Here is a 25,023-nt window from a genome sequence, read left to right on the forward strand (position 1 = left end):
AACAGCAGAGTTAATAGCCAGGGGTGATGGAAAATTTAGACAACAGCATATGAAGGACTCTACATATCTTACTTTGTGATGCCTCATAAACCCATGTGGCACCTGTGTGAATAATCAACAGTCAGACAACACAGTTGACTTAACTGTGCATTCCACACACATTTTGAAGACAACAGAATACCATAGAATGACATGTTTGCAGAACTAGATGTATTAAATTTTGATCTACTAGATTCGATAACCCCCTTCAGGCACCATGGACCAGGAGAGTGAGCTTCACCCTTGCCAACATATCCAGATTACTGCAGCCTCAGGCAGTGTCTGGGTGGAAATTGTCTAAATGTCCAGGAAAATTGTTTTTGCCGATTTCCCTAAGAAATAGCTGAAAAACGTCCAATTTCTGTGGGCAAAACTTTAAAAAGCTCAACCACTTTGCCAAAAAAAGCTCAACCGCTTTTCTGTCTCTACCTTTACACTCCCAATGGTAATCACTGTCCACATTCTGGGGCTGAAGATCTGAAGAGTAGGGTGTGCTATATACATGCCCCCCCGGTGTGATTTAGAACCCTGTACTATCAGGATTTAGAATTGCACAGCAAGCTCCCATGGTCAGATCTGGACCCCAAATGTGTGAATGGCAGTGAAGCCAGACTTTTGGGGATGAAATGGAGGAGACTGAAGTTAGCAAGTGCTACACCACTCTCCCTTTCACAGAATGAGAACTGTTTGAAGGTTTGAATACCCAAATAGGACAAATGTCCGATTACAATGCCCTAGAGAACACTGTTCTCAATAGAAACATTGTATTCCTATTCTATCCCTTTGAACTTGATCCCACTGCTCCTTTCAAACTTGTCTATACCACAGGATTCTAGACCTCACAAATGAAAACAAACTACTTAGAGGAATAAAAGAGAGAGACAGACAGACAGACATATTTTTCCTTCTTCTAAAAACACATGAATTTCTTCTAGCTTGAGACAGGCAACATTAAGCTCAAGGCAATTTACATAACATCATTATTCATAATATATGAGTATGTTTTTACAATAATCTTTGTCTTTCATTATATATTCATTTTTGATGAACAAGCTGCTGTAGCTTTTGAGGAGTCAAGAATCTATCTATGTAAAATATTTTTTTAAAAAAACTTCTACTCCATGCAATACTGATATTTTTCAATAGAATATTTACCATGCTTTTAACTAATACATAATAATATTATACCAAATTGACATGCAAACATTTTTGTGTTTAGCTTCTGAGGGGGACAAAAAGCACCTGAGGAAAAACCCTACCTTAATTGTTTTTCATAAAATTTCTTGTTCATGTCTCTTCACAGCCCAAATTTGTTCCTAGCTTGGTGATATTTTTAAGGCTTTGTCTCTCCCCCTCTCCCCCCCCTTACATCATCTTCAGGAATCACATAATGTAAAGTATGTAGGTCTTGAGAAGCTGCAACGTGTAGAGAGGAGGATGACCAAGATGATCAAGGGTCTGGAAACCACATCTTATGAGAAACGCTTGAGGGAGTTGGGTATGTTTAAGCCTGGAGAAGAGGAGACTGAGAGGAGATAAGATAGCCATCTTCAAATATCTAAACAGCTGACACATGGAAGATAGAGGAAATTTCTTTTGTCCTGCCTTGGAGGGTAGGACTCAAACCAATGGCTTCAAGTTGCAAGAAAGGAGATTCCAACGAAACATCAGGAAGAATTTTCTGAAAGTAAGAGCTGTTTGACAGCGGAACAGACTCCCTAGGGAAGTGGCGGAATCTCCTTCCTTGGAGATTTTTAAGCAGAGATGGGATGGCCATCCCTCATGTATGTTTTAATTGAGATTCTGGCATTTCAAGGCATTGGACTAGATGATCCCTTCCACCTCTACAAGTCATTCTATGTGAAGCCACTGGGAATAATCGGAGTTTTGAGGCTCTCTTCTCTGTTATGTCTGAATCAGGAGAGGTTGTGACCATTGTGAACCAGAGTTTGGATGCAGTGGTGGACAGGCTAACAGACGGAGACAGAATCCTTTAAGATGAAGACACAGCAGGTTGTGAATCTCAGGTGTGATAGTTAGGGAATTTGCCACTTCTACGTGGGGATACACCTCTCTCTTCCAAGGCAACAGGTATGTTTTTAGGGGGTGCTCCTAGACCCATCTTTGTCACTGGAGACCCAGCTAACTTTCACAATGAGGAGTGACTATTATTACATTAGTACGACAACTGTGTCTTTTTCTGGACAGGAATAGCTAGACTGCCATGAGTAACCTTGCTACTGAAATACAGCAACGTGCTTTATGTGGGAATTCCTTTGAGACAGGTCTGGAAGCTGCAGCTGGTATGCAAGACTGCTGCCAGGCTGTTGAATGGAGCGCTGGGCCTTGTTATTAAGACATAAAGCCCTGAACACCTCAGGACCATGTTATGTACCTAAGAGACTGCTTGCCTGTCATAGTCTTCTTGCTGGTCAACAATGTGCAGAGCTCAATGGAGTGGGAAGCCAGCCAACCAGAAGAGTTTCTGAGATGTACTTGCCTGGAGACAGTGTCAGCGTACAAAGTCAGGTCCAGTTCTAGGATCGGGCAAACAGCAATCCACATGGTCAGACAGTCCAGGGGTCCAGGAATCTGATGATCATGGGGTCAAGACGAGCAGGAAGCAGCAAGGTCTGGCCAGAAACTGCAAGCACTGCTACAAGCATCTGACTGGAAGCTGCTCAAGCGCTGCTTAAGAAGGCTGAAGCCAGCTGGTTCTCATCAGTGCCTTCTCCTATGAGTCCTTGAAAGCTGATCAGATGCAGGCGGAGTCACTCCCCTTTCTCCCCCTTCAGGCTGCTGTTCAGCAGGTGAAGCTGACTCCTGGCCCATGACACTGCCCTTATGCAAATTAGATAATCTCAGGAAATGTTACTCAGTACAACACACCCTGGAGAATATCACAGGGCAGTGATATCCAAAATGGTTATTTTCTCCTGCACTCAGTGTTAGAAACTGAGATATGAAAGCTAGGAGCTAAACGGCACCATAAACCTAGGCTATGGGCGCAATAACAGAATGTCTAGGCATGCTTTTTTAATAACAAGCATACAAAGCTGAAAATGAATAAACTGTAGATAAAACCTTATGATCATTTTTCACATGGTCTAGTCCTTCCCCTGCCCACCCCCCTAATATTCTTAAGAGGGCCTCTTCTCCAGTCTTCAGAGTAGCTGGAAGTGGGGAGACAGAAAAAGGTCCTCCTTTCCTTCCACGCTGCAGTTTTAATCTGAAGCTCAGAAATTGCTTGCGCTAATGAGATTCCCTGTCACAAAATGCGCCTAGAACAATGGGAGTTTCGAACACTGCCCACACAGCTCTTCTCCCTGCCTTACATGAAGCATCATCCATCAGTTGATTATCGCCCAGGCTTTTCTTCCACGATAAGAGTGGGCCCTGTTATGGCTGAGTTTTTGTAACTTTGTTTTAGCAAGGTCTCGTCTACCATCAGACTACTGGGTCCAGTTACCCCACTATTGTCTGCACTGACTGATGGCAGCCCTCCAGGGTGTCAGGCATGATCTTTCCCTGACCTAGAGAGTTTGGGGGTTGCACCTAGAACCTTCTGTATGAAAAAGGATGTTCTAGCACTCAGCTGTGGCCCCTCCCTTTTACTCTTTTTAAAGACTGCTTTATCTCTTTTTATGAAACTGCTTTATTGTTTTCATGAGGAATTTTTGTTCGGAGGTTTTCAAATACTGAGTGGTTTAGAAATGCTTTCAAATGAATAAATACAGCACAATGCAGTGCAACAGAATGTAGAAAGGCAGGACACTGAATTTTCAGCTGAGATCCAGAAGCCGGATTCTTGATTCCATGTGGATTTCCTATTCAATTTTTAACATTTTCTCCCCTCATTCAGCTATAGAAGACATTTCCAAAAGCAGCCCCGCAGAAGAAAACATTTATGTTTCAATCAGCCCCATAGCCTCACAGCTTTTTGTTGAGCAATTCCGTCCTTTTGTCCACGGGCACGTTTCAAATTATATATTCTTCAGTAGCATTAATGCAAAATGCAAAGAATCTTATTTCTGTTCAAACTCAGCTGACAGCAGAGAGAAAAGAGGGAACAGAATGCGGTCCAGCTGGGACCACCACAACAGATAATATTGATATAGTGAAGATGAGACAGACAAGGCTGAAAGGAGCAGTGGGACCAAGCTCAAAACATAACAAATAGAGTGCAAGAGAGCCAGGAGTTTGTATTGAGGGAAGGGAGAGTAAAACAGCGCTGATGTGTCAAGACAGCACAGCACAGTGGGAGCAATGTATTACAGAGAGGTGGAGTGTTGGAGATTCTGTTACAGGCTCCAGTTTTCAGTGCGCGTGGCTGTATCATGGGGATGGGCAAAGACAGGCACTTCTGATAAATCCCGTGCTTTCAAGTAACACCACCCTCGTGAATGGATTTATTCATTTGTTGCAGCTTATTTATTTTTTTCAAATCAGCTTCATGCTAGCTGATGTTCTCTTTGTAATTATCTTGGGGAGAAATGTTTTAGCAGTCAACACAAGACCTGGATGCAAGGAAACAAAAGGAACTTGCCATCCAGCAAGTCAAGTCACATCTTATTGCGTTAGCCAAAGATCATATCCAAAGCCATAATTCAGAATCATTAAGCTGATCGTTTTATTCTGGGGTTTCCCTCTTCTAATACAGCCCCAGGCTGGTGTCTCCAGATGTTTTTGGACTACAGCTCCCATCATCCCTGACCGCCGGTGATGCTGACTGGTACCGATGGGAATTGTTGCACAACGCACCAGGAGGGCACTGGATTGCGCAAGTGTGCTCTACCTTTGCACACCCACTCACCAAATAATTCCACAGAAGTTGACACATGCATACTCTCTCCCCACACCCACTCAAAAAGAAAAAGAAGAAAAAGACAGCCTTTTTTTGTACTTCAAGATCCACCAGTTATGCCTCATTTCCCGCAGGTTAAAACCTACCCATTCATTACTTGACTCTATTAAAGGCTCATTTGAGCCATTGACGAAGTTGTACTTTGGAGCAGGGCACTTGAAGACAATGCATCAGTGCCAGATTAATATGACACAGTAGAGGAATATATAATAATGGCGAGGAACCAAACGGGGCCTCTTCATACGTGCAAACACTTTCGTACACACAAGGGACTGTGTAGATTTACCCCTTTCATAAACAGCTCATTTTGCATAATCATGACATGCTGTTCTGGAAGGCACCTAGATAAAGGACATAAGAAGCTGCCTTATATGGAATGAAAAACACACTAAACCAGCCATCTGTGTCTCTTGGATACTGATTGGCAGTGGCTCCCCAGAGTTTCCTACTGGGGTCCTTTACAGGCCTATCTGGAGATGCCAGGAATTGAAACAGACCTTTTGCATGCAAAGAATGTGACATTTGGGGACAGCATTTCAGAAAGGACAAAGGAATATATATAGTATGTGGCCGTGTGTGTGCGCGCGCATCATACCTGAAAGTGTCATTTACTGTGTAGGGACATGGAATAAGGTCTTCTCAGTAAACGTGTCTCAACTGTGGGACTCCCTTTCCAGTGAAGCATGGTGGGTTGCATCACTGATGGTCTTCAGTCATCAACAAGAACATCCAGATGTTCAACAACCTTGGGGTGGTCATAGGTACCCCAACTCATGTAATAGATCATCTGACCCACCCTGCTTGCTCTGCAAAGCCCCAGGATGGCCCACTCCAGGCATAGGCAAACTCAGCCCTCCAGATGTTTTGAGACTACAACTCTCATCATCCCTGACCACTGGTCCTGTTAGCTAGGGATGATGAGAGTTGCAGTCCAAAAACATCTGGAGGGCTGAGTTTGCCTATGCCTGGCCTATTCCTAAAATAATGTTAGCAGATCCTCACCAACCATTTTTTAAAAATAATTTATTAACTAAGAATTAAATATGGATCCCTGAATGATGGCCAGGAATTCAATCTCCATCAATATTCGATTCCAAATGTAAAATCTAGATGCAAAAACTTATTTTTTAATGAAACTTCATCTCTCATGTGCATTATTTGTATATTTTATACATTCCAGGGGAAGCCAGGTGTGGAAATCCAGAATTCACATTTTGAAAACTAATACAGATGACAACCATTTTAGGTGCATCCAATTGACACGTGATTGCCGACACGTTGGTCCTTTTGGACCTGGAAGAGGGCAGGATGCAATGGCGTAGCTACATGCTCCAAGACAGGGGGGAGGAGAGCAGGCGGGGACAGGGCTGGCGCACGTCCCAGGGGCATGGTGCACCACCCGCAGGGGTGTGGCATGCCACCCGAAGGGGTGGGGCACCCAGCGTGGGCGGGGGGCAGCCACGATGGCGTGCTGCCAGGATCACGCTGCCAGGGGTGGTGCGCTCCCCCCGCACGCCTCTTCCTCCACCAGTGGCAGGACAGGGGTGGAACGGAGAAGGGGGCGGAACAGGGTAGAGCACACTGAAACATGCTCCACCAACACATGCAGGGGCCAGGAATGGAAGCCCCACATGAAATGATTGCCGCTTGTGCTTAATATTCCTTTAAATAATTTCAAAATAAATTCTTCATTTAAACTGTTGTTGTTGTTTAAAAAAATCATTCTTTTTCTGTTAGGACAGAAACATGAGAACTCAAATATTACTTTGCACTGTTCCTTCTACCTAGTGCAAGGACAGTTCTGATATCATCTTAAAAACAATTTTAAAAATCCCTTATAAGGACAATCAATAGTACAAAAACTAGGGCTGTGCAAAACATTTTGCTATATTGTAATTTTCAGATCATAAGCAGTGCTTTGGAAGAACGTAAAATATTTATGGAGAAGACCATTGGCTGTGATTTTCACATTACAGTCAAACCTCAGTTGTCGAACGTAATCCGTTCCGGAAGACCGTTCGGCTTCCAAAATGTTTGACAACCAAGGCTTCCTGCAACCAAGCAGAAGCCACGTCAAACGTTTGGCTTCTGAAAAACTTTTAAAAACCAGAGCATTTACCTCCAGGTATTGGGAGCCAAAACATTCCAAAATGAAGGCGTTCAGGAGCCGAAGTTTGACTGTATCTGCAGGGCCAGATTTAGGTTGATGAGGCCCTCAGCTACTGAAGGTAATGGGGCCCTTTTTATGTCCAGCTGTCCTTTGTCAACAACAAATTGCCGGTGTTTTTTATGTTGAATATATGCTATTTGGAAATTTATGGACCTAGTAGGTATCTAAAGCCATTTGCACATAACAAAATATGTATTTTATCAAAGTAATTGATATAGAAATGAGCAAACCAGTGATATTTTAGGGAGCAGGCTAGCAGGTGGGGTCCATTACTTACATCATAGGAGCCTACACAACACAAAACACTGTATGTAGGTTTTATTTTATTTCTTTTTTATCTTATATTTAGGAAATGTACATCCAGGGTTCTTTTCCTTTAAATTTTTTTTGGGGGGGCCAAGAGAATGGAGCCCTAAGCTACACCTTATTTAGCTTATACTGTAAATCTGGCACTGTGTATCTCGATCCTATACTCCTGGGGTTGCTAAGTCAGCACCCATGGGCACCATTGCAGCCACGAAGGCTTTCACTGGGCAGATGCCCTGGACTCAGAGCTTTCATTTAAAGGGAGGAAGGGAGGAATGCAAGCCCTCCTAGAAGGAAAGTTCTAGGGCAAAACATTCTAAACGGTATCTGTGAAATGTAAGTGAGTGTGGTGTGGCCAGCATGTATATTTTTCCTGGGGATGCTCCCTGTTGCTATTAGACAGCATCTCTCTCTCTCTCTCTCTCTCTCTCTCTGTGTGTGTGTGTGTGTGCGCGTGTGAAATCAATGTGGTGTGATCTCCACAGTCTGGACCAGCAGAGCATAGCTGCGCTCCTATGGTAAGCATAATGTTATTGGAGGTGGCTGCCTCTCTAACGTTGTGTTATGCTGCTCTCCCCCCAGCAGCCATTTTGTGTTATGCCATGCCCCACCATCCAAAGCAGCTATTTTGTGACTGGCACCTCCACCAGCACTCTCTCAAAATTCAGAATGTACCCCCATGGTCCACAAAGGTAGTTGACCCCTGCTACCCTCTGATCAGTTTTCCCTGTCTACTGCCATTTCAGGACCATTTTCCTTTTCTATTTATTTATTTTAAGTATTGTTCATACTGCCCTTGAATTACATTCTCCTTGTCTACTGCACGTGAGTTATCCCAACCAATGACGGATCACAAAATTAATGGGATCATATGAGATGTGGCTATTCTTAGACATCACTATGGGAAACAAAGTTAATTCAGTAACATCAGTGCTTCCGTCCTGAATAACTGAACCCTTTCAAAGCAAGCACACCCACAAAATTCCCAAATAATGGGTTCTTGGTTGGGTGGGAGGTATGCTGCCAAAGAATGTCCACAAAAACAATTAGTACTTTTAGCACAGCCCTAGTTGAAACACCAGTAAACAAACACTTTTAAATTCAATTCTCACTATCCCAGCACACAGTCCAGAGCTAGTGGTTATTTTAGGGAACTGGAGACATGTGGAGCAGAAAACCAGCTGTATCAAAACAACATTCCTCCAGGTGAAGTGTGAATATATTTATCATGGCCCAAGCCAAATACAAAATGAGAAAGACCATTTCCAAAGGGATTACACCATGCAATAAGCGTCACTGGCAATCTGCTGCCAGAGTCTGAGGCATGAGCTGGAACTATCAGAAAATATGTTTTCCCAGATGGATGATGCCGTCCAGCTGAAAAGCTTCTCCTTTGCCCTAAAAATAAAAAAAGAACCCTGGTTTGCCAAGTACTGGTGACCTTTTTTCCTCTCTCATTTCATTGCCTTCTTCCAAATGGGGAAAAAAACAAAAAACAAAGCTCCCACATCAATTCCACAAGAAACTACAGCTTGGAAGCTTCATACCAGAATTTTACCACCAGTGTGATTGCAAGTGTGAAATGGAGGGAGAAGGGGGAATGTGGCTTATTTCAGTTACTATTTATGAATCAGTTTCAGCTTTGAATTTTATGCCATTGGTACCGGCCAACCCAATGTCTGCTGAACTGTGCACAAGATTCCAGGGGTCTCGATCCTTATCCAGGGTGTGTGTTTCCTTTGGGAATGAGGAACGATGGTGACTGTAGTGACTTTATGAAATATAGTTTATTTACACACACACACACACACACACACACACACACACCTGAGAGGCAGATGGGGCTCATCAACCTGGGAAGGTAGCCCATCCAGGAGAAGGAAAATTCTTATCTTAAACCTCTGTTGCCTGGTGAGATATCTTTGGGAGAAGAAAAGGCTAAGGAGTAAACCCTACAACAAATTCAGAATGGAGTCGCTAAGACGGTTCCGTGGTGCCTTGTAGGCTGTCAGGAGTGCGTGCAGGAGCCGGGCCCTGTGACCAGTAGGGCTTCGCAGGACTGGAGCCTTCCTAAGTTTGTTCTGGAGAGGCAAGGCGTGACTGTATACCGCTTCTGCTTTTGGTTTGATTGACCAATTTAGTGTGGACGCGGGTGGCGCTGAGGGTTAATCCACAGAGCCTAGGACTTGCCAATCAGAAGGTCGGCAGTTCAAATCCCCGCGACGGGGTGAGCTCCCACTGCTCGGTCCCAGCTCCTGCCAACCTAGCAGTTCGAAAGCACATCAAAGTGCAAGTAGATAAATAGGTACCGCTCCGGCGGGAAGGTAAACGGTGTTTCTGTGTGCTGCTCTTGTTTGCCAGAAGCGGCTTTGTCATGCTGACCACATGACACGGAGGCTGTCTGTGGACAAACGCCGGCTCACTTGGCCTATAGTGGTTAAGAGCGGTAGTCACGTAATCTGGGAAACCAGGTTCGTGTCTCCGCTCCTCCACATGCAGCTGCTGGGTGACCTTGGGCCAGTCACACTTCTCTGGAGTCTCTCAGCCCCACTCACCTTGCAGAGTGTTTGTTGTGGGAGAGGAAGGGAAAGGAGAATGTTAGCCGCTTTGAGACTCCTGAAGGGGAGTGAAAGGTGGGATATCAAATCCAAACTACTACTCTTCTTCTTCTTCTTCTTCTTCTTCTTCTTCTTCTTCTTCTTCTATAGAACGAGATGAGCCCGCAACCCCAGAGTCGGTCACGACTGGACCTAATGGTCAGGGGTCCCTTTACCTTTACCTTATGAACCCTAAACTGTGGTTAAGCTTAACTATAGTTAGGGAAAATAAGCCAGCTTCAAAAACCATGGCTTGAAGTTGACTTGTTTCCACTAACTTCAATTAAGATTAATCAAAATATTGAAGCAAAGGCTTCTCAGCTGTACTGGAGGGAGAATGGGAATATATGAGTCCTGAGGGAGGCTAGTTTAATTCTCAAATTACTAGAATATGTTTTTGCTTCCAGATGTTTTGGACCAAAACTCAGCAAACATGGTAAATGGCCAGGGATGATGGGATTTATAGTCAAATAACATCTGGAAGGTTCCAAGTTGGGGAAGGCTGATTTAAGGTTATGTCTGAACCAGTCCTCCGGTTAACTAAAATCCCTTTGCTTCTTTGCTTTCTGCAATATGTTATAACACTTTCCCCTAATCCTTCCTTTAATTTATTCCTGCAACTTTGAGATATCTCCTCCTCCTCCTCCTGGCTTCTACCCAACCAGCTCCAAGCAGGACATTCTCAAAACTATGATCCATGGTAATATAGTGTTGCCTAGCAATACATTTTCCTACACCTAGTCTTCAGCTTTTGTAGTAAGGTTTTTCAGAGTCAGCTACAAAAACCCCCCCACAAGCCATACACATGATTCTGCTACCTTCCTGGCAAATGGTACATGAAATCAAAACTTACAGATTCTGAATAACAATCATCAAAAGGTAAGCTTCTCCACACTGCTAGAATAAACCAAAACCACTTGGGAGCTAGAGAGCATCTCCTTTCTTCCCTTTCCCCAGGAAGCTGCTAGAACAAAGTTGTGTGAATAAAATTCTGTTTATTTTGCTATTCAGGCTTTCTTTTATTTTTTTTAAAGGCCTCAAACACTACTATTCCTAACTGGATTTATCTAAATTTTTATCGTCAACTCTGAATTCAAACCAAGCGTATTAGTCGTTTGAGCTTTAATCTAAGCAGAGTCAATAAACACTTTCAACTATGCATACAACCAGGAAAAATAACAAACAACTTAGAAAGTATAGCAGATAATCAAAAGAATTTAGTTTGTTCTCGGAGCTTTTGAACCAAATCCTCAGAGAGTATGAGAACTTGCAATTCCCATCGACTTCAGATGCAACATAAGTGGAAGCTGAACCAGCGTGCAGAGTAAAATTCCCCCATCTAAAAACACAAGCCTTATTTGCTTAGAAGAATAGTTGTGTCGGCAGCATTTTACAAACACTGCCAGCTAAGCATCTTTAGCATCATGTGATTCCCAATCACTGCTAGAGCACATTAATTTGCCTATTTTGGGGGCACAGCTTTATTCAGACAGTGATCCTCTAGATTTGGGCTAAGATCTCTGACTTCAAGTGATCAGTAAGAGCTGAAAAGTAGTTCTTGTATTTGCAGTAAATAATATGTATGAACATTATTTTTCAAACACACAATCACTTCAATACTTTTTTGTACAGTTTCCACAATGTTAAGTCAACGCGCAATGGACTTTGAAATATTGCAGGGGGGGGGAGTGTAGCTCAGAACAGACATCAGTTCAAAGAGTCCAATGTCAAAGTCCTTCCTTTTGATGCCCCTTGATAAATTACACCAATTATTGGCTGAATAGTTGTGATTGAAAAGATCAATGTTTCATAGAACTAGCATTCTACCTACATATCTCTAATTGCTATTGAACTAAGGTAGTGATTAGAGAGAGATCTGTCTGACATTGTATGTGGGTTTTTTTTAAAGCACACATGGTGCTGAAGAGCATCTAATAAATACTATCCAAAGGGGGGAAAGGGTAATCTGAACCCACCAGGAATATCCACAAGTCTAAAAAGCTTACACTTGATCCCTGTATGAAGGGTGATATATAAATTTAATAAATACATAACCTAGCATGTTGGAAGAAGGATAAAGCAATAAGAATTTTCTTGTCACATGCTAGTGTTGTAGGTGCAGGGATTTTCTGATTTTTGTTGGAGAACATTCAAACATGAGACTTTCCCCCCTCCACATATTCCAGAGTAATTCCCACTTCCTAATTCTTGCCTCCCCCCAAACCCCAATACTCAGATGTGGTAGACCAGTATATGCTCTAGTTATATATATACTGATGGCTCAGTCAATCCCTATGCATTTCACAGGGTCTAGATGGAAATTCTCAAATCTTTTAAAACTGATTCTAGGGTACTCATTGTAACAAGGTTTGAAAATGGGAAAGCACCAGGCACAATTTAATTAGGTTTCTGAGATGGATGGACCTCTAACATCTGCATGACTACAAAAATCATTCTATAGCCCTTCTGATCAGGACGTTCTTGCAACAAAGCACTGGGCAGCGTGGGGCAGAGAATCAAAATTAACAATGGGATTTAAGACCATAACAAGTAACCAACAGCATCTTTTATGGGAGGAGAAAGGGGGTGTTATCAGAGAATTTAAAAAAAGTTTATAATAGAAACCCAAGCAGACAAGGAGCATAATTTAAACCGATTTTCTATGTGGTTTCCACTTGCAATAGCATTTTTCACAATAAAGTTAATTTAAGAGCATCTCCTTAATCTTCTTTCATTTGGAAGCTTAACTCAGCAAGACACAAAATGATGGCTGCATTTAGACATAATGTTCTTCATCCTCCCAAACATGGTCTGGAGGGACTAGGAATGTGTGACAAGTGCAAGCACTCCCTCCTTCCTTTCTGGAATAATAGATCACATCCTTCCCCCCCTCCCCCCAAACGACACCATTGTGTGTTGTACCATTCAGACCAGCCAACCGTGGTCTGAGCAAGCCTTCTAGATCAGGAAGATCTGACTTGGAAGATCCAGCATGCCGAGATTCAGGCAGTGAGCATTCCCAAGTTGTGTGTGAAAAGCAGCAGAAACAGCTGTGGTACTTACCGGGCAGCTTTTATCTGCATTCCTTTTCCAGTGCTTTTTCTCATGTTTCTTTGCTGCAGTTGAATTCAAAGAAGCGTGAGTTTGTCTTCGAGGGTTTAGTGCTAGGATATTCTGTGGATAGAGAAAACGAGGCTTTGATTTTTGGGGAAAGTGAAAGGTTCAGGCATGGACACAGTTAAGAAAGAAAAATTAAAACCTACAAAATCACAGCACTCTAGGTGTGTGTGTGTGTGTGTGTGTGTGTGTGTGTGTGTGAAACTTATCTGTAAAAAATAGACTTTAACACGTTCAGTTATAATTAAAGTTGCCTAGTCTTCCCTCTTGAAGGCTCTATGAATTTGGAACAGAGTTAGAAATAAGAGTTATGTTGGTTTGCTTTAATAAACTTAGGCAAAGGTAAAGGTAAAGGTACGCCAGTCCAGTCGCAGAGGACTCTGGGGTTGCAGCACTCATCTCGCTTTACAGGCTGAGGGAGCCGGCGTTTGTCTGCAGTTTTTCTGGGTCATGTGGCCAGCATGACTAAGCCGCTTCTGGCGAACCAGAGCAGCGCACAGAAACGCCATTTGCCTTCCCTCCGGAGCAGTACCTATTTATCTACTTGCACTTTGACGTGCTTTCGAACTGCTAGGTGGGCAGGAGCTGGGACCAAACAACAGGAGCTCACCCCGTCATGGGGATTCAAACTGCGACCTTCTTATCGTCAAGTCTTAGGCTCTGTGGTTTAGACCACAGCACCACCCGCGTCCCATTTAATAAACTTAGTTCTCCCGTTAATCTGCAAGAATTTTCATTTTAAATCTTCTCTCAGTCTAAATTCCATATACATACACCATATTTATTTGCTCTAGATTGCTGTGAATAATACACCCTCTGTTTTCAAAACCAGATGATTTTGCAGCACTGTGCTATAGATTCATTTTCCACACCCCGGGAGCAGCCTTCTCCTATGTAAATGAACAGATGCTATCCTATGGATGTCTACACAGAAATCAGCCCCACAGAGCTCAATGGGATTAATTCTGAAGTAAGGGTGTATACAATTGCAGTTGCTCCTCTTCAAAGCATCCCTGCACAGGGGCAAAGTAATCATGGTAGTCTACTGCAGAAAGCAGAAAAAACAGAACACTGTTCACTTTTGATGGCCTTCAAGGTGATGCAGGTCTTATGTTTCTAAAGCAACTTGGCATTCAGGGGGGAAATGAAACAGAGCACTGTGTAAATGACATTCAAAACTTATACCCCAAGCCATGAAATTCTAATGTAAATTGGCGCTGCATGGCTTGCTCCTATGCCATTGCCATTCGTACCTACATATGACTAGCCATAGACTGTTATTCAGCCAAGGCTCTCAGAAGCAGCTCACCCAGTAGGGCAAAGCCAAAATGTGAGCTTCCTAGGAATAGATTTGCTGGGACATGCCAGGGGAGAGGTCAGGGATGTGTGTGAACAGCAGGAGCATCACATCGGCTCTGTAGTTGAATGCTCTGCTTCCCAGTTGGTGAACCTGCCCGTGGAAAGAATCTGTCAAATAGGGTGCCAAAACTGAAAAGGTCCTGTGAACGGTCACCACCTTGATTCACCCCAAAGGCAGTGGGACTTGAAGCAGGTCCCCAGATGCTGATCTTAATACCCAAGCAACCTTATGCAGGAGGGAATGGTACCCTGTTCACGGGCTGCTTAAGAACTTTATATGTCACACTCAGAACTTCAGATTTTGCTCAGAGACGAACTGGAAGTCAACACAAAGCTGTCTCAAAACCAATAAGATGTGTTTCATATTCCCAGACGCAATAAGTATATCATGCAACCATAAGACGGTCCCATGTACGACACACTGCATTATTCTAAATGTAATGTTACCAATGTATGGGGGTAATTGTGTCCAGGCTATCACACTCACACACATGCAAGTGAATAGCCAGATTTTGATCAAATAATGTTAAAAAAGTAATCAGGTATCAGAAGAATTGACATTGTAGAACAGAGAATGATGCAAACTACAAAAGCTACTATTTTACTGAAGAACAGCAAAGAATCCCTCCAGAGTTTTGCAAATCATTGTTGCAGATTACATGAAGACCCCTTCTCTCCACAGCAGTTTAAAATATTATTCCTGGCTACCAGGTCATGTCCAGCTTTTGTTTCTTGGTCAAAAGACCAAGATATTCTGCAAATCTTCAATGAAATTCTTTCTTTCATAAGTGCTGCAGAAGTCATGATCTGGAAAGTGAGAAGGAATTTTTAAAAAACTAACTCCAACAATTCAGGTAAGGTGTGATGGTGATAGAGTGGTTTGCATCATTTTACACTGCAAATTGGGGGTGGGGGGAGAGACACATTTCTGAATACTTGGGCAAGCCATTACATGGAGGAGCATTCAGAAAGTGGCGCCACCACTACCCGTAACCTGAAATGGTACAATCCACTCTGCCATTTTAGGATTCCACCACCTCATACCTGGTCACATGGTCTGTGATAAAAATGAGTTTTAACAGTACATGGGAATGGACATGACATAAGAAGAGCAAGTGCTTATTCGGAGCAGGGTGGATAAAAATAAATAAATTTAAAAATCAGATTTTTATTTAAATCGGATTTTTAAAAAATTTAAATCAGATTTTTAAAATAAAATGCTTTTGGAGGAAACATCTTTCTAAAGGTAGTTTTCTATTTACATTACATTATAGTCCAAAGGCTATTCATCAGGAAATAAGGATTTGTTTTAAGTTTTTTCATGAGTGCTAAAACTCAAAGAGAGCCAGTGTGGTGTAGTGGTTAAGAGCGGTAGACTTGTAATCTGTGGAACCGGGTTCGAGTCTCCGCTCCTCCACTCCACATGCAGCTGCTGGGTGACCTTGGGCCAGTCACACTTCTCTGAAGTCTCTCAGCCCCACTCACCTCACAGAGTGTTTGTTGTGGGGGAGGAAGGGAAAGGAGGTTGTTAGCCACTTTGAGACTCCTTCAAGTAGTGATAAAGCGGGATACCAAATCCAAACTCTTCTTCTTCTTCAAGTTTTTTTTAATTGTTTAACCACATCAGTTAACAAACATGGATACATATACTATAATGTTATTGTTTTAGTTAAATAAATGGTTTAAATTGTTATTAAGGAAATGTTTCTTTTTCTCCTTCCAATAAAGTACAGCAGAAAAGTTTTCCAAATATAAACAGAAAAGTTGTCCAAATATAAACTTATGAAACCTCACAATAATTTCATAATTATCTGTATTTCTAATAGTATAAACAAATCAGTAGTTTTTGATATAACTGTAAAAACTACTCTGAAAATGTATTATTCCAAAAACAAAATCTTCATCTGGTTGTACAGTGGTACCCTGAGTTACAAATGCCTCAGGTTACAAACGCTTCAGGTTACAAACTCCGCTAACCTAGAAGAGTTACCTCAAGTTGAGAACTTTGCCCCAGGATGAGAATGGAAATTGTGTGCCAGTGGCGCAGCAGCAGCAAGAGGCCCCAATAGCGAAAGCACACCTCTAGTTAAGAACAGTTTCAGTTTTCAGGTTAAGAATGGACCTCCAGAAGGAATTAAGTTTGTAACCAGAGGTACCACTGTAAATATTAAGATTATAGCAGCAAGAATGAGTCTTTCTGTTAAAAACACAGAGACAAAAACTGATTTAAATCAAGTCTTACTGACTAGTGATTTAAATCGTGATTTAAATCAAATCCACCCTGATTCGGAGATTTAAAATTCAGTACTGGTGCAAAACAACAACAACAACTTTCAAAATCATTCCATCCGGTTGTTTTTTCTAGTGAAGCTCCAGAACCAAAAGCAACTCCTGCCTGGACGAGAAGAAAAGCCCAGAGAGAAACCATATTGGGAACAAGCACATGGGATGTTCGACGCTTCAGTTCCCCCCTCCTGCGTGGGTAACGCTGCGCTTTAAATTGTCTCAGCTCCACTTCACACAAGTTCAGCACAATATGAGTTATGTCGCGCCACTGTAACGCCTCATTTGGTCCTAAGCCACGGAGATGAAATCCCTCATATGAACTAGAAGTGCAATTTTTGTTAAAAAAAACCCCGCAGAATATTCCAGGCCCAGGCAGGCCCTCTAAAGAACCCAGATGTGTGGCCAGCTGCTAAAGTACGCAGGAGGAGTCTAGGGGCTGGTCTTACAGCCTATTTTTATGGAAGTTAAAATGCATAGGCTTCTATCTTTTATAAATGTTTAATACGGCACTGCTAAACAGACGACATGCTAGAAATCTCTCCGCAGCCTTTGAACTGAATAATATATTCTTAATATCATACCATAACAGATGTAATCCATTGGGCATGACACCATATGGTTTAAAAAGAGAACTCTTGGAAGAAACCCTGGCGTTTGCTACTCTTGGAATTCTGTATCAGCTAGGATGGCTCTGAGGGTAACAGTTGCTGAAATCCAGCAAGAGTTCACAGTACAGCGTATTTCAGCAATAACGTTGCAAAAAGTGTTTGGCACACAATACCACCAGCATCCATTAGAGGTTAGAGGCTTTAATTCTTTATTTATCGTAATTTATATTTTTGATTATGGGGGGAAGGGACACACACCCAGGGGAAAACACACTTATGAAATATTTTCTTTCAGAACAAGTAAAATGCTTTTAAACTTCTCTTTTTTAATGCAAGACTCTGAAGAGCGTTAGATAATGGTAACTGTGACATGGAAAGCACTCAGGTCCAAGACGAATTTCTCCACCACCTGCCAGCTTTGTGAGAGGTGTGTACAGCAGGGATTTCCAAAGATCGAGGTTTACATAGTCAAAAATGGCACTGTCCTTTCTTAAGAAGTTACAGGTAGGTAGTCACATTGGTCTGCCATAGTCGAAACAAAATAAATAAAATAAAATAAAATAAATTCCTTCCAGTAGCACCTTAAAAAGGGACCCCTGACCATTAGGTCCAGTCGTGACCGACTATGGGGTTGCGGAGCTCATCTCGAGGGAGCCGATGTACAGCTTCCGGGTCATGTGGCCAGCATGACTAAGCCACTTCAGGCGAACCAGAGCAGTGCATGGAAAAGCCGTTTACCTTTCTGCCGGAGTGGTGCCTATTTATCTACTTGCACTTTGACGTGCTTTCGAACTGCTAGGTTGGCAGGAGCAGGGACCGAGCAACGGGACCTCATCCCGTCACATGGATTCGAACCACCGACCTTCTGATCATCAAGTCCTAGACTCTGTGGTTTAACCCACAGCGCCACCCGCGTCCATATCCCAGTAGCACCTTAGAGACCAACTCAGTTAGTTATTGGTATGAGCTTTCGTGTGCATGCACACTTCTTCAGATAGACATCTGAAGGCAGCCCTGTCTAGGGAAGTTTTGAATGGCTGATGTTTTAATGTATTTTTTAATCTTTTGTTGGAAGCTGCCCAGAGTTGCTAGGGAAACCCAATTAGATGAGCGGGGTATAAATTATTATTATTATTATTATTATTATTATTATTATTATTATTATTATTATTCCGAGGTATCAGTGAAGTGGGTGAATGCCAAGGTTTACAGAAGTATCAATTTTTAAAAGAAATATTTGGGGGGAACACCCTAAAACACCCCAGCAGGGACTAAGCATGTGCTATAGTCATAGAACACTGATAGCTGGAAAATATAATGGGGATGGGGAGTGGGGGTAATGGATGGGGAGTGGGGGTAATGGCTGGCAGCAGTCATGGAAGATGTACATGGGTGGAGTCAAGGACAGCCACACATATATCCAGTTATAGCACAATACAGTGGTACCTTGGGTTACATACGCTTCAGTTACAGACTCCGCTAACCCAGAAATAGTGCTTCAGCTTAAGAACTTTGCTTCAGGATAAGAACAGAAATCAGGCTTCGGCAGCGCGGCGGCAGCAGGAGGTCCCATTAGCTAAAGTGGTGCTTCAGGTTAAGAACAGTTTCAGGTTAAGTACGGACCTCCAGAACGAATTAAGTACTTAACCTGAGGTACCACTGTACTGTTTGAAGACCTGTGGGCTTCACCTAGGCTTCTGATTGCTGCAAAAACAGAAGGTTGGTCTAAATGACTCTGACAGAAAACATGGGGGGCCAAAAATATGGCTTGCATGCTTTTATTTTGAAAAAGGTCTACCTCACTGAAAGAATAAGTTTCCCACGTGAAAATTTAAACCCATAAAAATTTAGTTCGGGTGTAAACTTGTTGATCCATGTGAGTTGCGTACTATTTCAGGAGCACCTCAGTGTTAGAAATATTTCACATTCTTGTCTTCAAGAACCCGAGTGATTTGCATTTCTCAAACACACACCCCCTAGCATAAAAAAAACAGCCTTGGACTGATATAGGTCTCTACTGCAATCTCAATCTCTCTCATCTTTCTACTAATGTGTCATGAAAAAGAAAAAACTCCCCTAAAATTCTGCCTCCCTTCTATTATTATAAGCTTTATGATAGCTTTAAAGTTTCAGATTGATCCTCTCTATATTGTAAAATGTTTTGTATGCTTTTGCGCGTGTCATCAGAAGCGATAGCCTTGTGGAGCAGAATTCCATTAAGTCACACAAGATGTTACAAAAAATACTATCTTGACATTGTGACACATTTTATGTAAAGCAGCTCCAATTAAAACTTTTGAGAAGTCAAACGAAAAACCTGGAAAAGTCTCCCTGGCAAAAGATGATAGCTTTCTCCAGTCACCCTAAGCATCTGACTCTGGAATCAGCAAAGTTTTATCTATCATAATTTTATCATTCTACAACCTGACTTGTTCTAGGTGCCTTTCAAGGGAAAATTATGGTTAATTAAAGAGGGGGGGGGGAGGAATTGAAGGCCATTATATAAAACCAAGGAAACAGCTCAGGGGCAATGTAGTAGAAGATGCCCCAGAACATGCAATGAAATCCTTTACATGTCTACTCAGAAGTAAGTCCTGATGAGTTCAATAGGATTTACTCCCATGTAAGTGGGTGTGGAATTGCATCCTATGGCTCACGCACTCTCTCTCACTCTCTCTCACTCTCTCTCTCTCTCTCTCTCACATGTTCTTCAAGAAGCAACACAGAACCTGATAGTGGGCAGGACTTCTGATAGTGTTGAAGAACCTGATAGTGTTGTGGCACTTCTTAAAATCTTTTGATTTTAAGAAGTACCACAACATTCTAGTCCTCATGCTTGCAAAGGTATGCTAGAAGCATGTCAGGCAACGCCTGACAAAATCTCAGAAGCCAGGGTGCGCACACATCCACAGCTGAATTACTTTGGGACAGTAGACACACTCCTGCAACCTTGCATAATGGTTATTTTAAAGGGCCAAGTTCACATTGCTCAGTTCCTTCATCAATCATACATAAAAAGAGCTCTGCTGGCCTGCCTTGACCTCCCTTGACCAACTCCATTCTTTCTGTGGCACCCTGTGGGGCTCAGGAGCCCAGTCATGTCACCCTTTGCCTGCAGAGCTGGCAGCCTCTCGCTCTTTTTTGAACACACTCCCTTGTGGAGTGTTCCCTCAGCTGCCTCTCCTCTCCCCTCTCCCTGGGAGTCCTCTGGGCAGCCGCTGCTGCCGCCCCCAGTCTCTGAACCCCCTCCCCTGCCCTCAAAGAGGTGCCTCCTCACACTGTACCACAGAAGCCTGGGAGACTTGTCTGTCCGCTCCCAACAGCAAGGGCTGGCAGACTGGTTGGCTGGCCTCTCTCACCCCGAGGCCGCCTCAGCTCCTGGCAACCAGCACCCCCTGGCCAGCCCCAGAGGCACCATTCGCCTGGGGAGCTTGTAGCCAGGGCTGCTGCAACCAACAGCTGTGCAAGCCTCTGGGAGGCAGAGACCTGAGAGGGCATCAGAGGCAAGAGGGAAGGAAAGAGGGGCCGAGGCCAGTGTTGCCCGCAGCACCCCTGACCTCATTCAAGGCACCCCAGGGTGCCACGGCACACAGGTGGAAAACCACTAGCCTACCTAGTCCAGCATCATGTTTGCCAGAATGGCCAACCAGATGTCTCTAGGAAGCCCTTTGGGAAGCCCACATACAGGCAACAGCCCTCTCTCACTGTTGTTGCCTGCCAGTTGGCATTCAGAGGCATGGGGCTTCTGATCCTGGAAGCTGTGGGGGCAAAGGCAAGCCCTGAAATCAGATAAATCTGTGTAAACCATAGCCATTTCCATCACTGTGGCCATGAGCTTGCTACATGTCCACCCCTTAGCCTCTGTCCACGCCTCCCTCCATAATAATAATTATTACAGTGGTACCTCCGGTTACGAACTTAATTCATTCCGGAGGTCCGTTCTTAACCTGAACCTGTTCTTAACCTGAGGTACCACTTTAGCTAATGGGGCCTCCCGCTTCTGCCATGCGATTTCTGTTCTCATCCTGAGGTAAAGTTCTTAACCTGAGGTACTACTTCCAGGTTAGCAGAGTCTGTAACCCAAAGTGTTTGTAACCTGAGCTGTTTGTAACCCGAGGTACCACTGTATTTGTACCCTGCCAATCTGACTGGGTTACCCCAGTCACTCTGGGTGGCTTCCAGCATATACAAAAACATAATTAAACATTAAAAACTTCCCTATAGAAGGCTGCCTTCAGATGTTTTCTAAAGGCTGTATAGTTACTTATCTCCTTGACATCGGATGGGAGGGTGTACTACACAGGGGTGGGTGCCACTACCGAGAAGGCCCTGTACCTGCCTGTGAATAATAACGTGGAGGAATCTAGCCACCCTCTTCAGACATTTCTTAAAATGTATCCAGTAAACACATGGGGGGGTGGAGTAGGAATTAGAAGGCTAGCTCCGCCCCTGGCTTAGTTCTAGTGAATGAAAACACACACACATCTAATTTAGGCTACAAAATAAATCCCCCCCCAAAAAAAAGCAGCCCTCTGATCAAACTATAATTGATTAGGTGGGCTTTGGAATGTATGCTGAGGGGAGCTTAAACTTATCTATTTACCATTTTTTATAAACCACTCGCTACTTTATCCTTCACAGCAAGCCGTGTTCGGTGTATTACAAAGTACATCTGTTTCCCAAGCGAGAACAATTGGAATATGATTCCCCCTCCCCAAAAGTAATGGGCAGATTAGAACAATTAAGCTAAGTATCTTAAGAGTTTTGATCCACAGTGAGAAATAAGCATCTGCAGATTTCCCCAAGACATCTGTTTTATTTGAGCTTGAAATTAATCTTCTGATCAGGTAACAATCATTTGAACATCACCATTAAGATGTAAGCTTATGAATGTTTGGCAAGTCAGATTGGCAAGTCAGATGGAACATAATGCAGGATTTGCACAGTTCAGGTATAGCATACGATCGCATCTTATGCGGTGGTTCGGTTCCAAGGGTTCTGGAAATAGAGGGAAATTGTGCATACCCTAACCCTCAGAGCCACCCCACAGTAAGTCGGTGAGAAGGAGAAAGACAGAACCCCCAATACTCCCAGAACCCACATACCTTGCCCAACAAGCAAACGAGGTGGATTATTAAAAAGGCCTATCCAGATTGCAAGTCTTAACACGGCATTATATTTTATACCTTTGGACTTTGTTTCAGAAAAAAGCAGAGCAGTCAGGAAAAGAGGGGGCAGAGAGAAAATGCAATGGTCCTAGTCTGTTTATTTTGTGCAGGACATCTGGGAAGCCGTGCAAGTCCATTAAGCAAAGTGAAAGAATTGGGTATATAAACTGTCATGGCCTTTGGCTAGTACAATAAAGTGATTGATTGATTGATTGATTGACTGAGCACATTTGATTTTTTGACTAAGTGCCATGGGTACTACCCTCTCTGATCATTTCCCCACTCCCAAGAGAAAGTACCCACACTTTGCCTTCCCAAGAGATCTGGGTAAAACTAAAGACATTACACTGAGCCTTGAAAAGCACATAAAGCTGAAAGAGGAAGTTGGAAAGTGAAATATACTCAGAGTCGAGAATGGATTTCATGCTCTATATTCAGCTCATAGTGGTGAGGATGAATGAAAGTTTCCCCAAAGTATCTGCTTTATATACATTATTTACACAATGGGCTGCACGTGATTGGCTAATTCTGGAATTCTGTAGGCAAATCAGGTTGTGGATTCACTTCCATCTGGAGCTGGATTGGGTGGCTCCTGCAGACCAATCATACTGTGGCATTGTTCTAGGACCAATCAGACTGCTGCATTCTGAATCCTATTGTTCTAGGACCAATCAGACTGCTGCATTTTGGATCCTATTCAACTCAGTACATAACAGAAAGTGTCATTCTTCTAACTTCCTCTTTCAGCTCTATGTACTGAAGGAAAATGTAGCCACCCTCAGCACCTCAGGACCAAGGAAGCAATGACTAGGGAGACTCTGGGGCTTCATGAATGCTAGGTTTAAACGTTGGCTACCTTCTTCCCACTTGAAAAGCACACTGAACGGAAAGAGGAAGCTGGAAAATTGATACTGTTTCCCATTTCCTCTTTCAACTCCATGTGCTTCCAAGGCTCAGATTGATTCTGTTAGATCTGCCTTGATTCCTTGGGAAATGATGTGTGCACTTCCACACTTTCTTTCTGTCCTGGAGGGGATGCTAATCCAATGGAGAGAAGTGACCAAAGGTAGTGTTGACCGCAGCACTCACTCGAAAATCAAAACATGACCACAGGTCTAAAAAGGTTGGCAACTTCTGCATGGAATCTGATGCAAAAGTAACTACAAACAATGCCTCCTTGAACTACCGAATCAACCTGTGCACCCTTGTCTCCCCAATCAAGCAAATATATGTGACTACAAAGCACAACATCACCTTGCAAGTAGCTTACTAAATTTGAAGGCGCAAAGTACTTAAAACAAGACCTAAACCCACCGAGCTCTTTGGTTTGACACTGAACTGATAATATCTGGCAGTGCACCATAGCTCATTATAAATAATTGGTTTTATAAAGTGTATCTGATTTATGGAACAGCACATTAAAAATGGTGGGGGTGGGAATCAAGTAGGGTTAATAGAACAAATTTTGCTCAGGAAAGCATGAACAGGAGTTCTCAGCGGCTGGCTTGGTGGATGAACTCCACATCCTACATTCAAAAATGCAATTTAACTTCTTTACCAAAAGAAAGCAGCTTGAACACATTGTAATTTATTCCCAGTATACTGCTAAATGATAACTAATACCATTACTAATCCATTATCCACAAAATATTTATTTTCAGTTAATTTCATTAAGCATTTCAATGCATCTTAATATTATGCTCGTTTGATAGAGACAAGTTGCTCACACTTACAAATTCTAATCCACTTTGCAAGGAACCATTCATCTTGAAGACACCATTCTGCCTGGCCCAATCCAGTCTGATTATGCAGAGTTTTACAAATGAACCGTAGTGCCAAAAGTAGAGTGAGGATATGCCCTCACCTACTAGCCAGTGTAATTCAAGATGACACTAGCCATTTGGCAGAAACCATGGGATTCCCAGTTCTATGCTTGTGTGTCTGAAGCTTAGACTGGGAGGAGTCACCAGCAATGATGAGGTAGTGAGTGAGAGGCATGGAATGCACTTTGGAGGCAAAGATGGCATTGATATTCCTCTTTGCTTAATGCCTTGAGTCTACCTAAGAAGAAGAAGAGGACTTTGGATTTTATATCCTGCTTTATCACTACCCGAAGGAGTCTCAAAGCGGCTAACATTCTCCTTCCCCTCCCTTCCCCACAACAAACACTCTGTGAGGTGAGTGAGGCTGAGAGACTTCAAAGAAGTGTGACTAGCCCAAGGTCACCCAGCAGCTGCATGTGGACGAACAGGGAATCAAACCCGGTTCACCAGATTATGAGTCCACTGCTCTTAACCACTACACCACACTGGCTCTCAAGGTACTGGGCTCTCAAGGTACATAAACATGAACAATCTTCTCATGGCAGTCCTGTTGAAACGGAACCACTTCAGACTGCGTGTATCTGAATACTCCTCTTAAAAAACCCCCACTCTCTGAATGGATGCAACAAAACAAGGAGAAATGGAAGAATCCACTTCCCCTAGAATGCTAATAATTAGGAATATGT

At 43.0% G+C, this 25,023-nt stretch overlaps 1 protein-coding gene across 4 annotated transcripts in view; it reads right to left on the bottom strand.

Moving 5' to 3' along the window:
* Window positions 1-25,023, bottom strand: part of DPYD (dihydropyrimidine dehydrogenase) — a 526,409-nt gene that overhangs the window by 472,771 nt on the left and 28,615 nt on the right. For all 4 annotated transcript variants that reach the window (XM_082227795.1, XM_082227793.1, XM_082227794.1 and 1 more), the window contains exon 2: window positions 13,040-13,150. In XM_082227795.1, the coding sequence (XP_082083921.1) occupies window positions 13,040-13,150 (111 nt within the window). The remainder of the gene's footprint in view (window positions 1-13,039; window positions 13,151-25,023) is intronic.

The sequence above is a fragment of the Podarcis vaucheri genome (genome assembly GCF_965113315.1).
Source record: "Podarcis vaucheri genome assembly, chromosome: 6".
NCBI classification, from domain to species: domain Eukaryota; kingdom Metazoa; phylum Chordata; class Lepidosauria; order Squamata; family Lacertidae; genus Podarcis; species Podarcis vaucheri.